Source organism: Coturnix japonica, chromosome 2 (genome assembly GCF_001577835.2).
Source record: "Coturnix japonica isolate 7356 chromosome 2, Coturnix japonica 2.1, whole genome shotgun sequence".
In the NCBI taxonomy this organism is placed as follows: domain Eukaryota; kingdom Metazoa; phylum Chordata; class Aves; order Galliformes; family Phasianidae; genus Coturnix; species Coturnix japonica.
This window is the reverse complement of record NC_029517.1, coordinates 65,668,595-65,688,886: the sequence shown is the minus strand read 5'-3', so window position 1 is coordinate 65,688,886 and position 20,292 is coordinate 65,668,595. Positions and strand designations below refer to the sequence as shown.

Genomic DNA, 20,292 nt, shown 5'->3' with positions numbered 1-20,292 from the left:
ATCTGTGTTTTATCATGTTCAGGATTTAAACACTTGATCTGAATTATGTCATTTGGGTCTACGTGTAATTCCGGAACTGAAACTGTCTTCTAAAATAATTTTACTCAACAATCATAAATTGGACGCAATTTGCAAACCAAAGTAATAAAGGGCAGATGTAGGGGGAAATACAGCAATTTTTGCAGTGGATTATTCCCCTTAGCTTTCCTTTTTCCTTCTGTAAGTAGCGTTTTATTAAGAACACAAACCACATCACACCAACCACAAACATTGGACCTTGGGGGTCTCACTTCTTTAGGGAAAAGTAGAATATATCAGCAAATACAGAGGTGTTCCTCCTGCTCCCCCAAATCTTCTGTGCTGTGGAGGTACATAGTCTCCCACTGAGTATCTTCCAAGTGATGAGCATTAGTGGCAACTTAGTTTCCTGTGCAATAAGCATGCACGCATATGCACGTATTCAAGATATTAACTGATGGCTGCAAAGGGCACAGTGATGCTGGTCAGCGAAATCCGTGAGAAGTAAAATACATTTTTGAGGCTTCAGTCTCATCCTCATGCATGTAAGTGAGCTCCTGCTGTTGTTCTTCAAACAAAATCAGACAGTCTCATAGAACTGCAGTCATACTACTTTCCAACACCTTTGAGATTTATGTCTTAAACAGTGTTTTCATATACATTTTGCACAAGGGCTAGTTGCATGGCGACCATGTCAATGCAAGCAAGGTACTTTGCACACACTACTGAGAATGAATCCTTGGCTTTTTCTAGGGCATTAGTTCAGTCACGTGGCTAGGTGAAAATGCAATGCTATCTATAGCTGCCTGGTGTTAGTATTTAAAAACAGCTTTGAGCATGCTACTCACTTCTAGTCTGCCTTAACTATTCATATTTACACAGAATCACATTTTGGCAATGTATTCCATTCCTTGTGGCAGCTTTTCCAGTGACTGCTGAAAATATGATTGTATCGTATTTACTGATAACCACGATTACCATTATGTAGGTATGGATATGAACCTCTGTCTGTTATATCTATAAGCCTTAAATTAAAATTCAAAATGTTGCTGTAGTCTATGTAATCCAAGCTTCAGATTACGAATATGCCTTTTAGAGCAAAATGTTTAACTCTATTCTCACAATCAACAAAATATATAGCAAAATGACTACCTCTAATGCTAGAGCTGTGTTCCCTGTAAACTTAGAGTTTTGAGATCTACAGAATAAACTTGGATATTTTGTCCATTACAGTGCTCATAAATGCTAAGATCAGGAGGGACCTTAAATCATTTAGCTTGTCTTCTAGGATGTATAGTTTACACAGATTCACCACATTTGGATCATGAAAGCATCAAACATCTAGCAAACCCTTCACAGACTTTGCTGTTGTTCCTTGGAGGATATTAATTGTCTCCTGCTGATGTCCATTTGGGAAGTTATGACCTTATAGAATCTCTTGGTGGAAATGATGTTGAAGCATCTGACCAGCGTCAGTTAATACTAAGCACGCAAGGAACCTGCTGTTCACTTCAGAGAAAGGTGATATGACTGCTAAACTATTGGGCCTGTATAAAAGCCAAATCATTCTAGAGATAAGCATTGATTAAGACTCTGTTCTTTGTATTACACTGAAAGATGCAGCACTATCCCATCTTTCACCTCTATCATGCTGGCACCGGTGCAGGTGGCCTGGTTCACAATGGGTCCAGCTGAGAGCTAACCCACTTATAAAAAAGGAAAAGGAAGGAGGCCAAATAGTGATCATTTCCTTCTCTGATCAGTTCCCTCCGTATGCTTTACTGTGTGGATGTCCAAATTTTTATGCTGAAAATGTATGATGTACAATGCAGGGAAAAATGGGCAGCTAGAATACGCAAGTCCAACTACAGCCCATGGGCCTGGCACAGCTCTCACTGTGGCAGCCTCCTGCCCTACACCATGATGGCAGCAGGTCTACCTTGCTGAGCAGCTCAGCCTAACCCCAAGTGCACACCCGTCGTTACAATCATACACTGATGTGCAGTTGGCACTGTCTGGGCTGAAACCAGGGCACAGAGAGGGTGCAGTGCAGTGCTGATTCAAGTGATGGCAAATAACTATATGCATTGTGATACACTGGCTAAACAGTCCCGTGAACAATGAAAAAATATGCAGCCATGCTTTCCATTTTGATACAGGAAATTTAGGATAGGCTTCAAGATTGCAAAAAAAACCCAACCAATCAGTTTACATTTGTTACTTCATTTTCAGATGATATAAATACATTATTTACATATGCTCAAAAGGAATGTATAGAATTGCGATCAGATATTCAACTCAAAAGTTTGAAGCAGGGTGAAAATGGAATACTTTGCTACTGTACCCAACTATTGATCTTGCCATCCTAATTTGTTTTTCTTTTCATTTAAAGCTCAACTGGAATAACCCACCTGAAGAATGCTATCAAGAAAAATCAAGTGCTGTGAACCACACAAACCTAGAAGAAAGTAAAGCATCTTCAGAGGGCAATTTTTACTTGGAGGAGTTAGAGAAATACACTTTTTCTGTGTGGTAAGTAATATCAGCACCAAATAGCTTCACAACCCAAAAGTATGCTTTGTTGTTACTGCATTACACAGAGGTATCTAAATTCAGGTGAATATTATAAAGCTGCAAGTCCTATGACATCATATGCTATTTTTCCACAGAACTTGCTTTTCTCTATGTATGCTATTTTCTTTCAGGTAAATAGTATTTCATTTTCTTCTCTTTTTTCACTATGTTCACTATGACCTATGGCATTATTTACAACATGCATGCCCCACCTGGATTACAGAAATACTGATTTTCTTGTACATTCCTTCTCAATGGAACTTTATAAAGAAGAATTAATTTTTATTTTCCAAATCATTTTAAAGTAAGGAAGATGTGTTATTTCCCCTTCCCAAATAAGAACGAGACAAGATACTTCTAGCATTTACAAGCAACAACTGATTTACATTTTCTTCTACTCTTTATTATTGTATATCTCTGGCACCTGTTGTTTTCTGCGAATCAGCCCCTAGTCTCAAGCAGAGAATCCAGAAAATGAATATCAGAGTAGGATGGACATCTTGAAAATTTGGTTTCAAATGATTTCTCTATCAATATAATATAGGATTATTTAATTTGGCAAGTCAAGAATCCTCCAGCATTGCTAGTCCTGGAAACAGCCTGTTGTTCTCTCCTTTGCCACTTTGTGCCTTGGAAGTTTGGCAGGAAGTAAGGTGAAGACCCTGCAGAAACCAGGTGCATTTTCGCTATAGAAGACTAAACCAATCCCTAGAGATGGTCAGCTCTTTGTATTGTGTGAGGCAACAAGAAAGAACATGGTCATAAAATTAGACTGCCATTGTTATTTTGGATTCATAAGGTTCCTGCCATCTCCTCACCATAATTTAAGAACACATTTCAAAATATCGATGTTCATCCAAATATGTTTGCCAGATCTCACTATTACATTTTACTTGTCTCAATTTTCAATTTAGATTAACCATATTATCATCAGTGCTTTCCCTTTCAAGATGCTCAGTTTCTGTGTTAGTGAACTTCAGTGTCTCTTCTGTTTCTTGCAGAAGTTATGGTGATCCAACTAATACTTTAAGTCAGCAGCTGGGCAGAACTGATCTTTCTTTCCAAAGCCATTCAGCTTGAAAACGTTGGGAAAGGGGTCTAAATTCACCCTTCCTTAGCAGGGAAGAATTCCTGGAATACACAGTGGTTTCTGGTCACTAACCAGTGAACTGAGCTGGTAGCCTCTGCAATGGCACAATGTTATCCCAGAGTGAGCAGCCATTTGCCTCTGCATCTTGCATGCATCTTGCAGTCTGACATGGGAATCAAGAGAGAAATATGGTTGTTACCCCTTTTTGTTGTACCTTTTCTGTCTTTAACTCTTTTGAGGGGGATATAGACACAGAGTTTGATGCTGATGTAGTCAGTCGCTTTTTGATAAGTATAGTGGAAATGCTATGTCATGACTTGAACCATGACTGAGCACCTAGTGGGAAGGCAGGGCCAGCGCGGGGCGGGGGGGCTCAGGTACAAGAAACGTACCTGAGCGACTGGAAGGAGTGGAGCCTTTTCAGACCTCATTTAAGGGTTGGCAGCAGATGTGATGGCATTTTGCTGAAGTTTCATGCCTACCTGAGGCTTTCTGAAGGTAAGTAGGTTATTTCCTTTATTTCTATACCCATGGTTGTTTCATGTGAAAGCGTCCTAGCTTGCTGTAGCCTAGGACCTTGCTATTCTGCTGTAGTTGTGCTTTCCATCGAGTTTCAATAGGACAAGGGGTAATGGCTTCAAGTTGCACCAGGAGAGGTTCAGGTTGGATACTGAGTAAAGCTTACTATCTGAAAGAGTGTTGAAGCACTGGAATGGGCTGCCTGGGTTGCTGTCCCTGGAAGTGTTCAAGAAATGTATTGAAGTTGTACTCAGGGATGTGGGATAGTAGACAATATTGGTGGTAGGTGAATAGTTGGACTAGGTGATCTTAGATGTCCTTACCAGCCACAATCATTCTGTAATTCTATGGTTTACTGAGGTTTCCAGAGGGGTCAGAGCTATGTCTGAGTTACAGGGTGTAAACTATATACTCCTGGTATGAAAAAAAATGTTGCCAGGTACTCTTCACGTGGACTGTGCAGTCTGGCCTTCAGTGAAGACAACTGAGGCTAGTGTTTTATTATTTCAATATGCTATTCTGTTTATTTACTGCCTCTGCTATCCTCTTTGAAACAAACACCAGAGCTTGCTTTATTTACTTATTATGTGGAAGTCCCATGAGGTTAGAACAAAACAGAATTTTGAGAGCATATTTTTTTTGCTTTCTGCTTCACTAGTGGTAAAATGCCATGTTTATCAGAAAGAAAAAGAATGAGAAAACAAATAACTCAATTCTTGATAAAGTAATATAGATATTATAATTAGCATGCCATGTAGCAAGCATGTTTTTTATCATGATTTTTTTTTTAAAAACTGAGAGTTAATTCAGTTTCTCTGCGTAATTGAAGGAGTATCAAATACTGTATGAGTTGTTAGCTGCATTTGCTAGCACATCAGTATGAAGTTCCAGTTATTGCTTGCTTCTGTCTGTATTTTCTCCTTTCTTCTCTCCCACTTTCTCAGTCAAATAGCATCAACTCCTCTTTGTCTGTTTCCAGACCTTCCTCTCCTCAAGGATTGCTACCTTTTAAAAAATGCAATGCAAGATAATTAGCTACTACAAAAATTTTTAAGAGGACTGTAGATCTAGGGGCAGCTTAGATCTCCATAAACTTCAGAGTTTTAGATGTTCCAAGATACAATCTGAGCAATTGCCTTGATCTTTTATTGCAGCTGGTAAATCATTTATTGGGGCAGGTTATTTTACAAAATCCTCTTTAAAAACAAAATCCCATAAAATGTTTTTATCATAAAATACTGCATGACCAACAGTCTTCAAAGCTATATATACACTGTATTAATTAAAAGCTAGTGTTGTACTGTGACAAGTTAAAAGTATGCAGTCTGTCTTAATCTTTTTTTTTTTTCCTCCTCCTCTGCCTCTCCTGATTATTTTTTCCCTCTCTTCTCTACTCTGTCATCTTCTCTTTTCTTGTAGGGTTTTCCAAGGGGGAAATTAGAGAGCATGAGCAAAATTTTCTTTTGTGATCACAAAGATTGTTGTGATAATTGTGTTACCCTCTTCCCCCCCCCCATTGTTGCACCATGCTTGTCCTCTTGTATTCAGATTAATCTGACAGTGGCGTCTCACATCCGTAGGCCCTAGTCAACCCTCCTTATAGTGGGCATTATATGTACACGTAACAAAAAGATTATTCTGGTTCCAGAAGCCCATAGCCTTCAACCTTGATCTCACAGCCTGCCTGAGCAGCTCTTCCCCTGTGCTCAGATGCATCCTTGCTGTAAGCAGCAGGCTTTGCTTACAACCGATGAATGGAGGGGGATGAGCCCAACCTGTACAAAGAGAGAGCAGGTTAAGACAGTGCATGCATGTGGTCAGGTATTAAAGGGAAGGTGGGCACAGCTGGTGTGATTAGCCCCAGGGAAGCTTTGCAGGTGTTGCTACAGAGCTGCCTGCAGGACCTGGCCTCCCACCACAGCTTTGCTGAGCTCCTTTCACTCAGCAGTTGGTCTTTCTGTAACCAAGAGCTCACACAGCCTACAGCAGAATGTGAATATTTTTAGTTTTAGTGTCTATTGTCTAAATTAGGTGAAATCTATAAGCTTAAGAGAGAAAACATTTGGACAAGTTTCAGCTCTTGCAGCCCCAAACCTTCTGTCAGGAGCTTTCTGGCTGCTTGTTCTTCAGTTCCCTGAGGAAAAAAGTTCTTCATGGCTATTTGTCACTATAAAGGCAGATTTTCTGGAAGTGAATAGTAACTACAGATGGGAGAAATAATTTCGGCACTTGAGCATTTTAACTACTTTTGATGTACAGTTGTATTTGAGTTAGAACTGCACAGATTGCAAGAACTTTCATATGTTTCAATACCCTCAAATCATGTCATACTTTCTGGGACTCCAGAAGTCTTCAGCTTGACCTTAAACAAATGATGAACTAGCAGCTTTAGTTACAACTGACATATCATCAAATACAGCTCTTAAGGGGTTAATTTTGCATACTGATATAAAGTACCGTTCATCCTTTGTCTCTGTGCAATTAGCTTTGAAACGATGTGCCTGTAGCTCAGACTGAGGCTAAATGCTGCTTTGAAATTCTTTCTCCCCTGCTCCAAACATATTAAGCTGACTCAGTCCAGCTTCTGTAGAAGCAATTTATTGCAGTGTGCTGCCATTCAGGGACACAGCCATGTATTGCTCCAGGTAGCTCAGAAGCAGGCTAGATGGTGTGTTTCTAAAGGTAGATAGCATCTTGAACATAAGTAGAGAATAAATCTACCTGGATTTACATGCTCACGCCTCTAAAATACTTGGGCTTGGATCAAGCATTGGTTCTGACTTGTAGCCATCAGGAGCAGCCTTGGTGTGAGGTGGGCAGGATGGGGAGAACAGCATGCACTTGGCAGCACACACCAGCCTAGACGAGGCAGATGGAGCTGACGAGCCATTTGTAACATTGCACTTGTACCCCCTTATGGTGTTTTTTGGTCAAATTCATGAGCACACTGAGGGACAGGAAGAGTTAACTGTAAGCAGCACGCTATAATGAAGTAGTTCTTTAATAAAAACAATAAACTTTCCATTTATAACACTCATGTGATTTGACATTGAAATAAATGCAGATGCTTCTTTGCTTGGTGTATTCCCTGTTGTGCTTTCTAAAGCACCTTCACATATGGTTTGCCTTGTTCCTGTGAAACTGCTTGTTGTTTATGTCACACAAATAGAACAGATTGAATTTACATTGAGTAAAGGGATGATGAATTAAATGTTGGAGGAGAATCCTTGTCTGAGTGTTTAAAATTTGTTCAAAATTAGTGCTGCATGTTTAAATAGTTCCTGTAGAATCTTCCTTGAGCTCTTCTAAAGATTTCATTAAAATAAAGAAAGAATGGTGTGGCTGCCTATAAATGCAACCTTTTACTCAAATATGTAACATTTACCTAAGACCAAAGGTCAAATTTTACCAGTTTTTTATAGCTGTTCTAATACAACCTGTTTCATGCACTATGTAAAATATTGCCATTAAGAGTGGGTATTCAACTTCCTTTTTGGAAAGGAGACTGGCTTTTTATCCCTTCCTTTATAAAGGTCTGGTTATTTGAAAATTACTTGAAGGAAGTGTTCTCAGTGCTTTCTGAGACTCCTACATCATTTTTTTCCACTTCCATTTCAAACTGGAAACCAGTTCACGTATTTCAAGATGTTTAAAGAAATTGGAAGCCCTACTGTTTTCTTTGAATACTTTCAAATTATATCTATATCTATCTATATATGTACTATATTCACACACACACACACACACACACACATAATATCATATTTTATATATATATGTAATATATTTTATATTTATAAGTATTTGACATATTTGATATGCCTTCCTAAAAATGTTGTTCCTTGGCCATGTGAGCATGGAGTGCCACCAGGATCAGTCTTGATTTTGGACTATCCACAGGAGTTTTGCTCTGCAGGCAAGTCACAGCAGGATGCAGGTCATTAATTTTTTTCACATGTGTTCAGATGTCAGACCAGTGTTCACACTGGTGCACATCCTTGCAATTTTGCAGATTTTTGTGTTAGACTGGTATATATTTCTGTGAAGTTTTAGCTTTATTTTTCACCTTGTTGGGCCCTGTGTAGGTCAGTTTAGTTTATTGGAGGTAAAGGTTTACTTTCTAGATAAATTTGCTCCTCTAGGCAAAGCTACTTTGTCTTTCCTAATCTCATAAGTCATCTGTTGCTTCTTTTCATTCATAAATGGGCAATGATGAATGAAATGCGTACACACAGAGGCTGTGTTCCTTTGCAGTCTGATGTCAGTGAAGAGCATTATGTCTGTATGGATGCATAAGGTGGTGCAAGTTAAGGGTGAATGATAAATAAGGTGTACATCTTGCTAATACACAGGTGGAAATGGAGAGGGCCAGGCAGTGTTAAGACAAGGTACAAGCATGAGTGGAGTCTGCTATTTCTGCCAAATAAGTAATAGAAGTGGCACAAAAGCGTAGATTGGAATATTCAAATGTAATAAGGAGTTTGTAAATCTCTGAAGGCGGGCTTCTGAAGTCAGTGGAGCCTTTTCCACCAGGGAAGACAAGGAACCTCTCAGAGTATTACCTGCATTTCTCCATCATAAATGTTGCAGAATGTTTAGCCTGATTTCCTGCTCTTTCTGACATATCTGAATTGCTTTTCACTTTCTTCAGGCTCAAAAGAAGGTAAAAGACTTTGTAAGCTAGCTGTGCTGCATTGGGTGAAGAGAGATGTGGTGGTTGTGTGTCATTTAATACATATTTTGTTTTCATGAGCTGGAAAAAACAACATTACTGATGAGCAGCAGGGAAGAAAGCTGTGAGTGTGCCCTACACAGTCATCTCTAATGAATAGATTGAATAAAAATAATAGGTGCATTACATAGCTAACCATCACATCTTCGGGGCACTACGGTGAATAAGTGGGACTTATACATGTGCATTAGAAGCAAAGTGGGTACCACACTTTGGATCCTATTGGAGGGGAAACAATGATAGATTGCTGCTTTTTATCTGTCACTGCTGTGGCACAGAAACATAGACCATATGTATGTAAAACAACTTTGTTATTTCAGTAAATTCTCTAACTCTTTCTGTTGTAGCCTGTAGCAAAATGTATAAGTAGATGAAGATCCTGGTGGGATAGTTCTGAATCTATCAGAATAAAATACCTCTGCAGAGGCATAATTATTATTAAATACACGGTGATGTGTGACAAAACAACCAGATAACTACGAGCTTTTTTGCCCTTGCCAACTTATAGTATAAAATGAGATGCTTTGCAAGGGGTGAGAATAAGAAACTGTGACGGTTAGGTGAAATGATGTGGAGCAGAAAAGCTTGAGCATCTATGGTTCTTGTAACTGGTGACTCAAGGAGATGATATTAAAAGTGTGAGTGTTCATTGGAATAATAAGGTGAGAGAGGCTGAAGGCAAGAAGTCAGGATGCTGGAACGGGGGCAACCCTCATATTTAGTTGTATTAGTGGCTAAGAGTTTGCTTTGTCCTATGACATCTCTCTGGTTTAACTTGTGAGCTTATTGGTACTGAGATCTAACCCTGCATTTGCATTAGGTCTTTGCTGAGCGATAATGATTAGCAGTTCAGAAGGTTTGTTTTAAGGGATTCAGAATGATGAAACTCCAGGTTCAGCTGTTCTTTCTTGCAGATATCTTCAATGTTGCATCTTTATCTCAAATGTGCAAAGGACTTTTAGTCCTGTCTAAATAGTTGCAGGGTTTGACAGCTGGGGACAGAGCAGAAAAATTCCTATTCATTGATCAGCCCTATTACTCACAATTAGGGGGAAGTGATTTCACAGAGCTTTTTAACTAAGTACTCACATGACGTGTTCAGTATTGTTTGTTCATTAATAAGAACTATCATTTCCTTTGAAGCTTGTTTTATATAGAGGAAACACTGCTACCCTCAACCAGCATATCGTTTTATACAGAGTTACTGCCTATTTGTATTTGCATTGAATTTCAGATAAATGTGCTATGAGGATCTTATATCTTGAGGGTTTTTGGGAAGTTATAGTATTTCCAAGTTGGAATGATTTCCATTTGAAAACATTGTATCATGATCTTTGGCTTCTAAAAAACAAATAAACAAACAAAAAAAAACCCAAAATACGCAAAACACTCGTATATATGTTTGTGCCACAAGTATTCAGTTTGGCCTTATGTGGCAGGAATTTTGAGGAAAGAAAAGATTCTTCTGTCTCTGAGTATCTTTAACATATGTGCATTAGATATTGGGTTTGACCTATAAAATGGCAGAGGGTGAAAGAAGCATATTCAGTCCAGTTAACCTTGCGATAAAGCACAGTGCATGTGAAAGAGTGCTTCCCTGTTAGTACGTGGGTTGTATTTAAGTACATAAGCCATTTGGAAACAGTACTCAGTTTCGCTGAAGGTACCTGTAAGAATAAGAATGTTACCAGTGTGGTAGCCTCACTCATTCCTCAGCTTTCAGGAAAAATATGATAAATGGAAGCATTAGCAACTGTTGTGCCTGTATTTTTAGCTCAGGGCTGGGAACAAATAAATTCTCATTTTCTGGATTTGAGATGCTAAAGGGAGGTCAATATCCAGTACTGGAAACTAAACATTCTTATTGTGGCTTTAGGTGGAAATATGCTTCCTTGATATTTTTATTCAGTTCCTGAAACACAAGAAATCCAGATGCTGAGGTTGTATCAGGGCTGTTCAGATGTTGGCCCAGGGAATGGCTCCAACCAGCATCTGAGCAGCTTTCAGCAACTCCTTGTCATTGCACATGCCCAAAAGCTTAATTTCAGCTCTGCTGTCGTCACAGGGATGTGACTGTTGTGCACTACCACTGACCTGCAGATGTGTGGGATATTAGAAATCCTACAAATTCATTGGTAAATCACTTTTTACTTTTGGTTTCAAGGGTAAATTCATCATGCTGTGTTAAGAATCTAATTCTGAGTGAGTTACTTCAGAAGTTCATGATCATTACTAATTTTAGACACATTGCCAGGCTTCAAAATTGGGGCTACGTTCCATGTGCACCAGGAGTATCCTTTTCCTACCTCAAGTAATGTTACAGGAACAATAAAAAATTCTTTCTACTAGGAATGCAAAGCTCTGTGGGACTTAGATGGGACCTGACATTTATACAGTTCATCACTACTGTAGATCAAGGAATGCTACTTTTAGCAAAGAATGCATATTCATTCTTTTTTTTGTTAACCTTTGCTTCAGTGCTTTCATGACAAGATTGTATGGGTATGTAGCTGTGTTTTAACAGTTTTTTAATTTCAGTTGTTGCTTGAAGCACTGTGCTGGAAATTAGACACTTTTAGTAGTTCAATTATTGTTGATTTATTCATCCCTCTTGTAGATACAGTGAATGTAGTCACTATAGTAAGGTTATCTAGTTCTGAATGCCAAATGCCAAGTTTCAGAGCTTACATCTTGGCAACTGCAAGACTTATTGGCTTGGAATTTGTCATGCCAGTAGTGCTGCCTCGTAGCATTTATTTCACAGATTTTCATTAAATGGAGGAAGACGAGAGAACAGTATTACTAGAGACACTGTGCATCAAACTGTTTACTAATAGCACAGGGAAATCAGTTCAAAATAAAGTACTCAAGGCTTCATTCAGCCATTTCTGTAGACTTCATTGAAAGAATGATGGCATTATACAAAGTATAAGGATATAAAAATGCTGATATAGAAAGGTGATTTATATAACATCACCAGTTTTGAAAAAAATGGGAAGCTTAGAACAGCATAATGAACTAAAAACTGTTGCATAGCGCTTAACATTCATTAACTTTGTTGTAATTTCTCTTTTGGGGCAATTAGTCAGCAGAAACTTGCTTAAATTCCACCAGCTTTAGCATCTGCTTTCAGTATTTTTCTAAAGACAGCAAATGCTTCAGTAACACAGGGGCAGGTCCTCAGCTGAAATGAGTTGTTAAAACACCATTTCCAGTGGAGTGATGACAATTTACTCTGACTGAAGCGTAAACTTTCATGTTAACCTGCTGTAATGCTTTCCATCACACTCTAGACTGTCTACATGTGAAATGTAATGCACCTAATGGCATTTAAATTAGCTATCGTTGGAGGCATCTGTCACACTATAATCTTTCCCAGTCACTTGTAAGGAAGGTTCTCCACCACTTAGCCTCCCTCTACTTTTCCATAGCGTGCCTTGCAGTGATGATACTGTATGTCCGAAGTTATCAGCTCTCATCTCTGCTTGTCACTACTTTTATGTGCATCTTTATCTCCCTTTCACTTGGGGAGGACTCCTTGTAGATAGCTTGGAGAAAGGCCTCTAAAATGATCTAGTCCAACTGTCAACTCATGACCACTGTGCCCACTAAACCAGGTCCTTAATTCATGATCTTCATGAAGTCACTTAATCCCACCCTCCTCATACAGACAGCTAGAAATCATTGTCATTTAGCTCTGCTTGGAGTGATGAGAACTTGGGAGTGCTAAAACTGGTATGATATTGGATGAGAACACAGCCCTACAAGTGCCCTTCTGCATAAACTTGTTTAATTCAGTGCTTCGTTACAGCCTCTTCAAAACATTATTTGGCAATGTTACTAGTTCATACAGCATTTTGATGCTTCTAGAATGATAATTTAACAAAAAGGCAATTAATCATTTAAATTTACTGTTTAACTACAACGGGACTTCCTGGTCAGTGCTGCTGCAGTCATCTAAGTAGTTGTGCATAAGTATGAAACTGATTATAAATAGTTTGGCCAGAAACTACCAGGCATAAGAGAATTGAGTACCTTCAGTAGAGCTACCTGTAATTAGCTGATAAATAACAACGTATGTACTGTAGATATTTTTTTATTTCAGTGGCTGTCATCAATTAAATGTCATCTTTTAGGATTAAAATGAAAAATCACTAATTCTCCTACTTAATTTGTAGCTCCCAGCTTTCCTTCAGCATAAGTAACACAAAAGTATAAGCTGGAAAAAGCAGAAGCATAAGCTCTTTACTGTTGTGATTATTACTTCTAAGAGGCTGAGGATTGTATTCTATGCTTGAGTTGGAAAATCTGTGCTGAAGTTCTCTCTAAAAGCTTTTAACTAAAGTTTGAAGACTTCAGCTCTACTAAAAATGTGCCTTTTGCACTGCACTGTCACTGCTCTGTTTTCTGAACTGAAACAAAAAGATGTTTTTATTTTTTAAAAAGGAATCAGTGATCCTAAACTATATCAGAGCTCAATATTCTTTTGATCAGTATTTGCTTTTCTGATTTTTAATTTGAATGCCTGCTTCAGACCCACTGATTTATTAACTATTCTCATGACCTGGCTGATTCATAGTATTTCTAATTTATTTGCAGTCCCATTTTCCTCATTAGTGTTGCACAGGTTTTTCAGGCAGTTGAAAACACGTGCTGTTGCAGGATTCTTTCTAACTCATGTTTGCCACTAACTGAATTATACATGGGTGGCATAGCGCATATTCAGTCTTTCATCCTTATCTGTTACTTCATCATTACTTTCAATCTGCAGTGAAAAATGTGACTAACATGTTGTGTGGTATAAATAGACACTGCAGGTTGAGATCATTTATGCATGGTTTGAATTTTGATGAAATTTTATACTGCCCTCTGGGCTAAACACTTAACCTAAGTGATTGTCCCAATAATTCTGTTGAATCAAACGTCTTCAGATGGAAGTTTTACCTTTCATTATCTTCTGAATTGTTTACTATAAAGCTTTCCAGGAGTGTTAGGAAGCAAATAAAAAGGACACAGTTGCTGTTTATCAGTGATTCTGTGAATTATTATCTTTCCAATATAAATGACTGGAAATAAGAATACTTAGGAATTCTTCCGCTCAAAAGACTGTGCTTTAAATTACTGCAGTCCATGTCCATCCTCAGTATTTTATTCTGCTACAGCCATGAGTCTGAAGATTCTGCAAAATCTAAAACTATTAATCCATATCTGCCTATATACAAGCATTTATGTATAAATATTTTTGCATTGAGTGCAATATACCAACTCGTGTAATTCTTAATTTTAATTTCATAATTGCCACGGCTGTGTAATCTTCCAGTATTTATTTATGGTATTAAAATTGCTTCAGCTGTATATCTGTTGTTTTAAAAAATGGTGCTTCATGTCTATATTTGGTTTAATTTTTATTTCAATTACAAACACTCTCTCCATGCAGCTTGGTTGTTTTGATGTTTAAAAGTCTAGAATTTATTATTACGAGCTGAAAGTAATCGTTGAACACTGACATTTTAAGTATGAAAATAATGTAAGTAATTGTCATTCATTCAGTTAAGATATTCCATTTCTTGCAACAACCAATTACAATACTGTGCTTTTAACTGGAAAAGTGTCTACTTCAATTTTCAGCTGAGCATTCTGTAGAGACTTTCATTGTTGATAACCATAGCAAGTTGCAGATCAAATACCACCCGTTACTTTCCCGTAGCTATTTTTAAGTTAATGGCCCTAATTTGTACACTAAATTTAGGAAAAACATGCTTTCTTTTTTTTTTTTTTTTTTTTCCTCTAGAAAGCAACAGCATATTTAACTAAGGTTGTAGCATCCAGGCCTAAGGAATTAAGTTCAGAAAGGTTGTCACTCAGCTATGTGCCCACTGTCATGTTGGCAGGCTTTGTGGTACCCTCTGTAGGCACAGTCTTTGAGTCCTCTTGAGGAAGGTGGGCCATGGGGTGCTCTCCCATTCTGGCTTTTTTTGATGGAAACCTGCCTTGGTAGGGTGAGGATGGAGGGGATGAAGATCAATGCGTGCCCCTGAAAGTATTTGGGCAGTAGTTTGGCCACTGCATTGTCTCATCTCCCTGTCTTCCACTGAAGCCAAGGCTTGCCAAGGAGACTTTATACGTTCTCCCACACAGTGTGGAGCTGAAGCCTTTAAGGGGCACATTGGGACATTTGACTCTGGAAGGAGTGCCTCAGATAGCCTCACGGGCTGTAAAAGCAAGCTGGTTAGTTCTGAAGAGAGCACCAAAATTTGAACCTTTTATCAAGAAATGAATCCCCGGAGAAAGGCAGTTTTTGGCAACTGCTACTAGTCAGTAGTCTCAATTTTCCCTTGCACAACAGTCTCAGTGGAAAATTTTATGGCTAGCCCTAGTGCAGACTCTTTCAGAGGTGTTGAGCACCCACTGTGCCCATTAATTTAAATAAGCCCATAATGTGGTTTACATTTAATAAAGTTGCAGCCTCCACATGAACCAGGTTTACTGAGTGTTGCCTGCTTTCCTGCTGGGTCTGAATCTGTTGGTCTGGATAGTGTAAGAGTCTTGGACTCAGCGCACGCCTTTACCCCCTGTGTTTGTTACAACTTCAAGCAAAGACTACTGAGAATGTGTTTATACCCAGTAGAGAAGGCTTTTATTTGAGGATAAGCTTACATGCGAGTGAAGTGGATGATGAATGTGTTTGTATGAGGAAAAGCCCCTTTTTATTTTTGGTAAGACTGCAACTTCGTAGTCACAACTGAACTTGGATAATTCTCATAAATAAAAGCAATATATTGCTTTCATTTAACACAAGGAAGATAACTTTTTTTTTTTTAATCTTCAACTACAGTAATAAAATAAAATTGCCACGTATGTATTAGGAAAATTAGCAAAATGAAAATAGGGAAAAAATTCCATTAGTGTGAGTTATCTTGGTTGTCCAGTGAGCTCAACAGGGCAGATCTGTCAGCTGAAAGCTGAATCTTAGTGTGTAATTTCTGCAAGAGGAATCATGTGGTTTTTATACAAGGCAAGTATGAAAAGCAGTGTATGTGTGATTGTGTGCTCATTATTCTTATTTACAGTAAGAGAACCCCAGTAACTGTAGCTTATAGCAAAAGTTTCACATGATTGGCTTTCAGAATTAAATAGACTGGTGGTGGCTGCTTTTGTAACACAGCCTTGCCTTGTAGGCTGGCTGCATGTGCTTCCAGCATCGTGTCGTTCAACTCATAATAAATCTAACCAGTTTATTGTTCAAGAGTCTGCACCAAGCCCTTGTCTACAATTGAGTCCCAGCTCAGTTGTTACTAAGGAGGAAAAGATTTGTGGGAAGGAAAAACATTTTTAATGTCTAGCATTGACTATAGTCCAGAGTTTTCAGTACCCTACTATTACCTGGTTGAGCAGATCCAGTCACCTTTTAGCTGGCTCATCAGTGGGTTGAAATTTGTGTTTGCATTTTGGTGATGTCCTGTAGTGATTTGCTTAGTGTGTAGGTCTCCTGTTCTCTTTCTTCCCCAGGGACTTGCCAGGCCTTCCCTGGTTCTCCCATGAAGCCTCCGGCAGCCCTATGCCTGAGCTGGAGCACAGCCTCTCAGAGTAAGTGCAGTGCCCAAGGTTGCTTGGATAGCACGGCCAAAAATGCATTTCCATTTTACGCTCCTTAGTATGAGTGCAATGTCAGTGCTGTGTATTGTCTACTACAGAGCTCACCAGAACAGTGCTCGAGTAGATGACACAGAGTATTTTACAGTCTGTCTCAGGCTACCCACTTGAAAGGAAGGAAGCATATGACCACATCAGAATCAAGGGTACGTGGTGTTACTGTCTTGGTTGAGGTTTTTTTATTTTTATTTTGAGAAAGCACTTTTCACTGGAAAAATAATTTTATTCAAAAGATGTAATTGGACGGAAGAGCTGTTAACTCTTCTTCCATTTCAGGAAATGATAATTATAACAAAGCTTAGACACTGTTGAAATATTCAGTCTTGACATTTTTGAAGTGACTTTTTGTTTCACATGTTTTATTATATACAGAATTCTTCATTTTCTCTTAAAAAGATCCAAATAATTTCAAGTTTAAATGATCAAAACACATCCTTTCACTAACCAGAATACCAGTGTGCATGTATGTTTTGTTTTCCACATTTTAATCCTGACTTGGGATCAGAATTGTATTTGAAAATCTTCACGTGAAGGGAAAGCTACTTTTCATCTCTCTTTATTCTGCAATCAGAAACTTTTAAGAGGCCATCATACCTTACTTGAAGTGAGATCCTGTCAAGCATGACATAAATAATACACACTCTCTTTGCCTGCACTGGTACGTAATTGCCTTGTGAAACTCCTACATCTCAGCAACAAATAATTAGATTTAGTATGAAAAAAGAACAAATGGACGCTAAGGAAAGTTTCCTCACCCGCTACTGGCTTATTTGATCTTGGAGAATATCCTTACTGTCTGTACCTCAGAATCCCTTTGTAGTCTTACTATGATGTATGCCATGAAAAATGTTATAGGTAGGAACCTTCATATTTGTTCTTCTTCATGTAGATGGTTATGTGCCTTCATGCTTGTTCTCAGGCTCCCTCTCTGCCATTTCTCTGCCAGTCCTTTATTTGCCCTGCTCTTGTTTCTTGTTTCAGTTTCTGTTGGAATCAATAGAGTTCAGGCCAATGTTAGCTAGAGCATTCCCTGAATTTTTAGAACTGATTGGATGGCATGTTCAAAAATTATCACATAATAGAAGAACATTCACAGAGAAATGTTACTGTATTTCATGTTCATTTCTCACCCAGCTTCACAGAACCTGGTTTTTCCCAGATTCTCTCTTTTGTGTCTGAGTGGAATCTGAAGACTTCCAGCATTTATTCAAGATGTCTGGACCTTTGACAGCCCATGTAGCAATTCCAGATGCAACCACTGGACTGTACAGACTTGCTCTACAGCACATGAGAGGGGACTGCTCTGTGTCTGAGACATGTTAGATCTATTGTGTATGGATTAATTGTCTGCAAATGTGCAAGGAATCTGGGGTGCTCTAGATGCCTTGGACTTGCCATATATATGCGGCTCTCTGGATGGTACTTCTGTAGTAAATCTAACATAATCCTGACTTGATAGTATGTATGCGCTCAGTGGAAGAGAACTCAATGGAGTGTGTACATGCACTGCGCTGCATGTGTATCTGCTCCTTATGAGAAAGCCCTGAGGTATGAGTACAATAAGTAGTACAGCTGCAGATCTTGAATATGAAAGTGAAAAATACAGTAATTATTTTATTTTGGCTTATTTTTATTATTCTTTAACAATATCATGGATATCTTCCATACAAATTTTTATCTGGTGCAAAGAGCTGTATTTCACAGGATGACTCTGTGCTAGGAGGTTTATTACTACTCTCATCTGTTAGGGGCTAATTTCCAAACTGCACTGCTCAATTTACAGATGAAGAAGGGGGGAAAAAAAAGTCTCCAAACAAATCATGTTCTAAGAAGAGTTTCGTCTGGAATTGTGAGTCAGTGACACTGTCAATGTGAAATTCCCAAAAGCTGTTTAATGCTGGGAATTCCTTAAGTTAAGGACTTAAGTCCTTAAGTTAAGACTTAAGTCCTTAAGTGCAACACTTAAAAATTCAACTTCATTATATGCAAGTTCCTTCTCTTCCTACCTTCATGCTGGACAGAATACCAACTGGGGAAATACCAGGGTGACTTACAAAGATCCGTTAAACAAACTTAGATAAGCCTATATGCACAGTATAACCATCTTGATCAACGACTTGCTTTTATGCAGGGAGTTGATTAACTTCCAAATGATTGGAAACAGCTTTTTCTTTCCATGCTTCAATTGGATGATAATAATGTGGAAAGAGGAGAAGCTGAAAGAGGCATGCTCGTTCACCAATTATGTTGGAGAAAGCATAAAAGACTATTGTAGTGCAAAGAAGTCTCTTCCAGAATAGGGGCTAGCTCTGGGAAAGCAGAGGTAAAGGAGATCCTGACTTACTGAAGAGAGCTCAGACCTGACTCAAAGGAGTGTTCAAGAACAATGAGAATGTGCAGAAATGATGATGAACGTATTTGTTTTAACCAACATACGCCCCAGGGAAGATGCATCATTCACACAGAGTAGTCATAAAGCTGAAGTACTGCAGCCCATGAAGTTAGACCTCATCTGAAGACAGCTGGGCTAGTACACTGTATTTTTCTGGAGGCTTAACACCTGTCTAACCAGAAGGCTGTGTTGTTATTCACTGAGACCTTGACGGAATGGAGAATTGGGTTGAGAGGATCTCAGTGAGCTTCAGCAAGGGCAGAGTCCTGCATCTGGGGATGTACTGCATACATCAGTACGGGTTTTGGGCTGAGATGAGCTGTGCACTGAAGGACTTGTGGGTCCTGGTGAACAGCAGGTTGGCCATGAGCCAGCAGCTTTCTCTTTGGTTCCTCTCATTGGCTGAGAAGGCCAATGATATATTGGGGTTTGTTAAAAAGAACAAGGCCAATAGGTTGAGGGAGGTGATCTTCCCTCTCTATTTTGCCCTGGTGAGGCCACATCTGATGGAATGCAGCTCCCCAGTTCAAAAAACATAGGGATTTCCTAAAGAGAATCCAGCAGTGGGCCACAAAGATGAGTGGGGACCTGGAGCATTCCCTGTATGAGAAAAGGCTGAGAGACCCAGGGCTATTTGGCCTGAAGAAGGTTGAGGGGGGATTTCATCAATGCTTATAAATGCCTAAGAGGTGGAACTCAAGTGCATGTGGCCAGGCTCTTTTCAGTGGTGCCCAGTGATGGAACAAGGGGCAGTGGGCACAAACTGAAATGTAGGAGGTTTCCCATGATCATGAGGAAAATCATCTTTGTTGATGACAGCACTGGAACAGGCTGCCCAGCATCTGGAGTCTCCTTCTATGGAGATATTCAAAAGCCACCTGGACACTTTTCTGTGTGACCTACAATAGGAAATCTGCTTTAGCTGCGGGTTTGGCTGGATGATCTTCAGAAATCCCTTCCAGCCCCCATGATTCTGTAATTCTGTGATCACTGAGAGAAAGAAAGAACATCAGGGTGAATTTGACAATTGACACGTCAAGGCTTAGAGGGGATATTAAAAGCTATTAGACATGTCAATTAATTTTTCTTTTCCTCATTAACGAGCATCTTAGCTAAGCATCTTCTGTTTGAAGCGGCAAGCAGTCATTTTTCCAGGTTCCTTCATGCTATAGCGAGTCACAGCCCTCCTGAGACATAGATGAGACAGTATAATATAGTATGATTATTGTTCCTAACTTCAAGAATGACTTTTAACTTTCCAGCTGAAGGAGAATTTAATACTTATTTTGAATGTCAAATGATGTCTTTGGAGAG

The 20,292-nt window shown here is 39.0% G+C and overlaps 1 protein-coding gene across 2 annotated transcripts in view; it reads left to right on the top strand.

Moving 5' to 3' along the window:
- The window catches only part of OFCC1 (orofacial cleft 1 candidate 1), a 177,832-nt gene that overhangs the window by 84,567 nt on the left and 72,973 nt on the right, over positions 1-20,292 (top strand). For both annotated transcript variants that reach the window (XM_015854505.2, XM_032442494.1), the window contains one exon: positions 2,411-2,550. In XM_015854505.2, the coding sequence (XP_015709991.2) occupies positions 2,411-2,550 (140 nt within the window). The remainder of the gene's footprint in view (positions 1-2,410; positions 2,551-20,292) is intronic.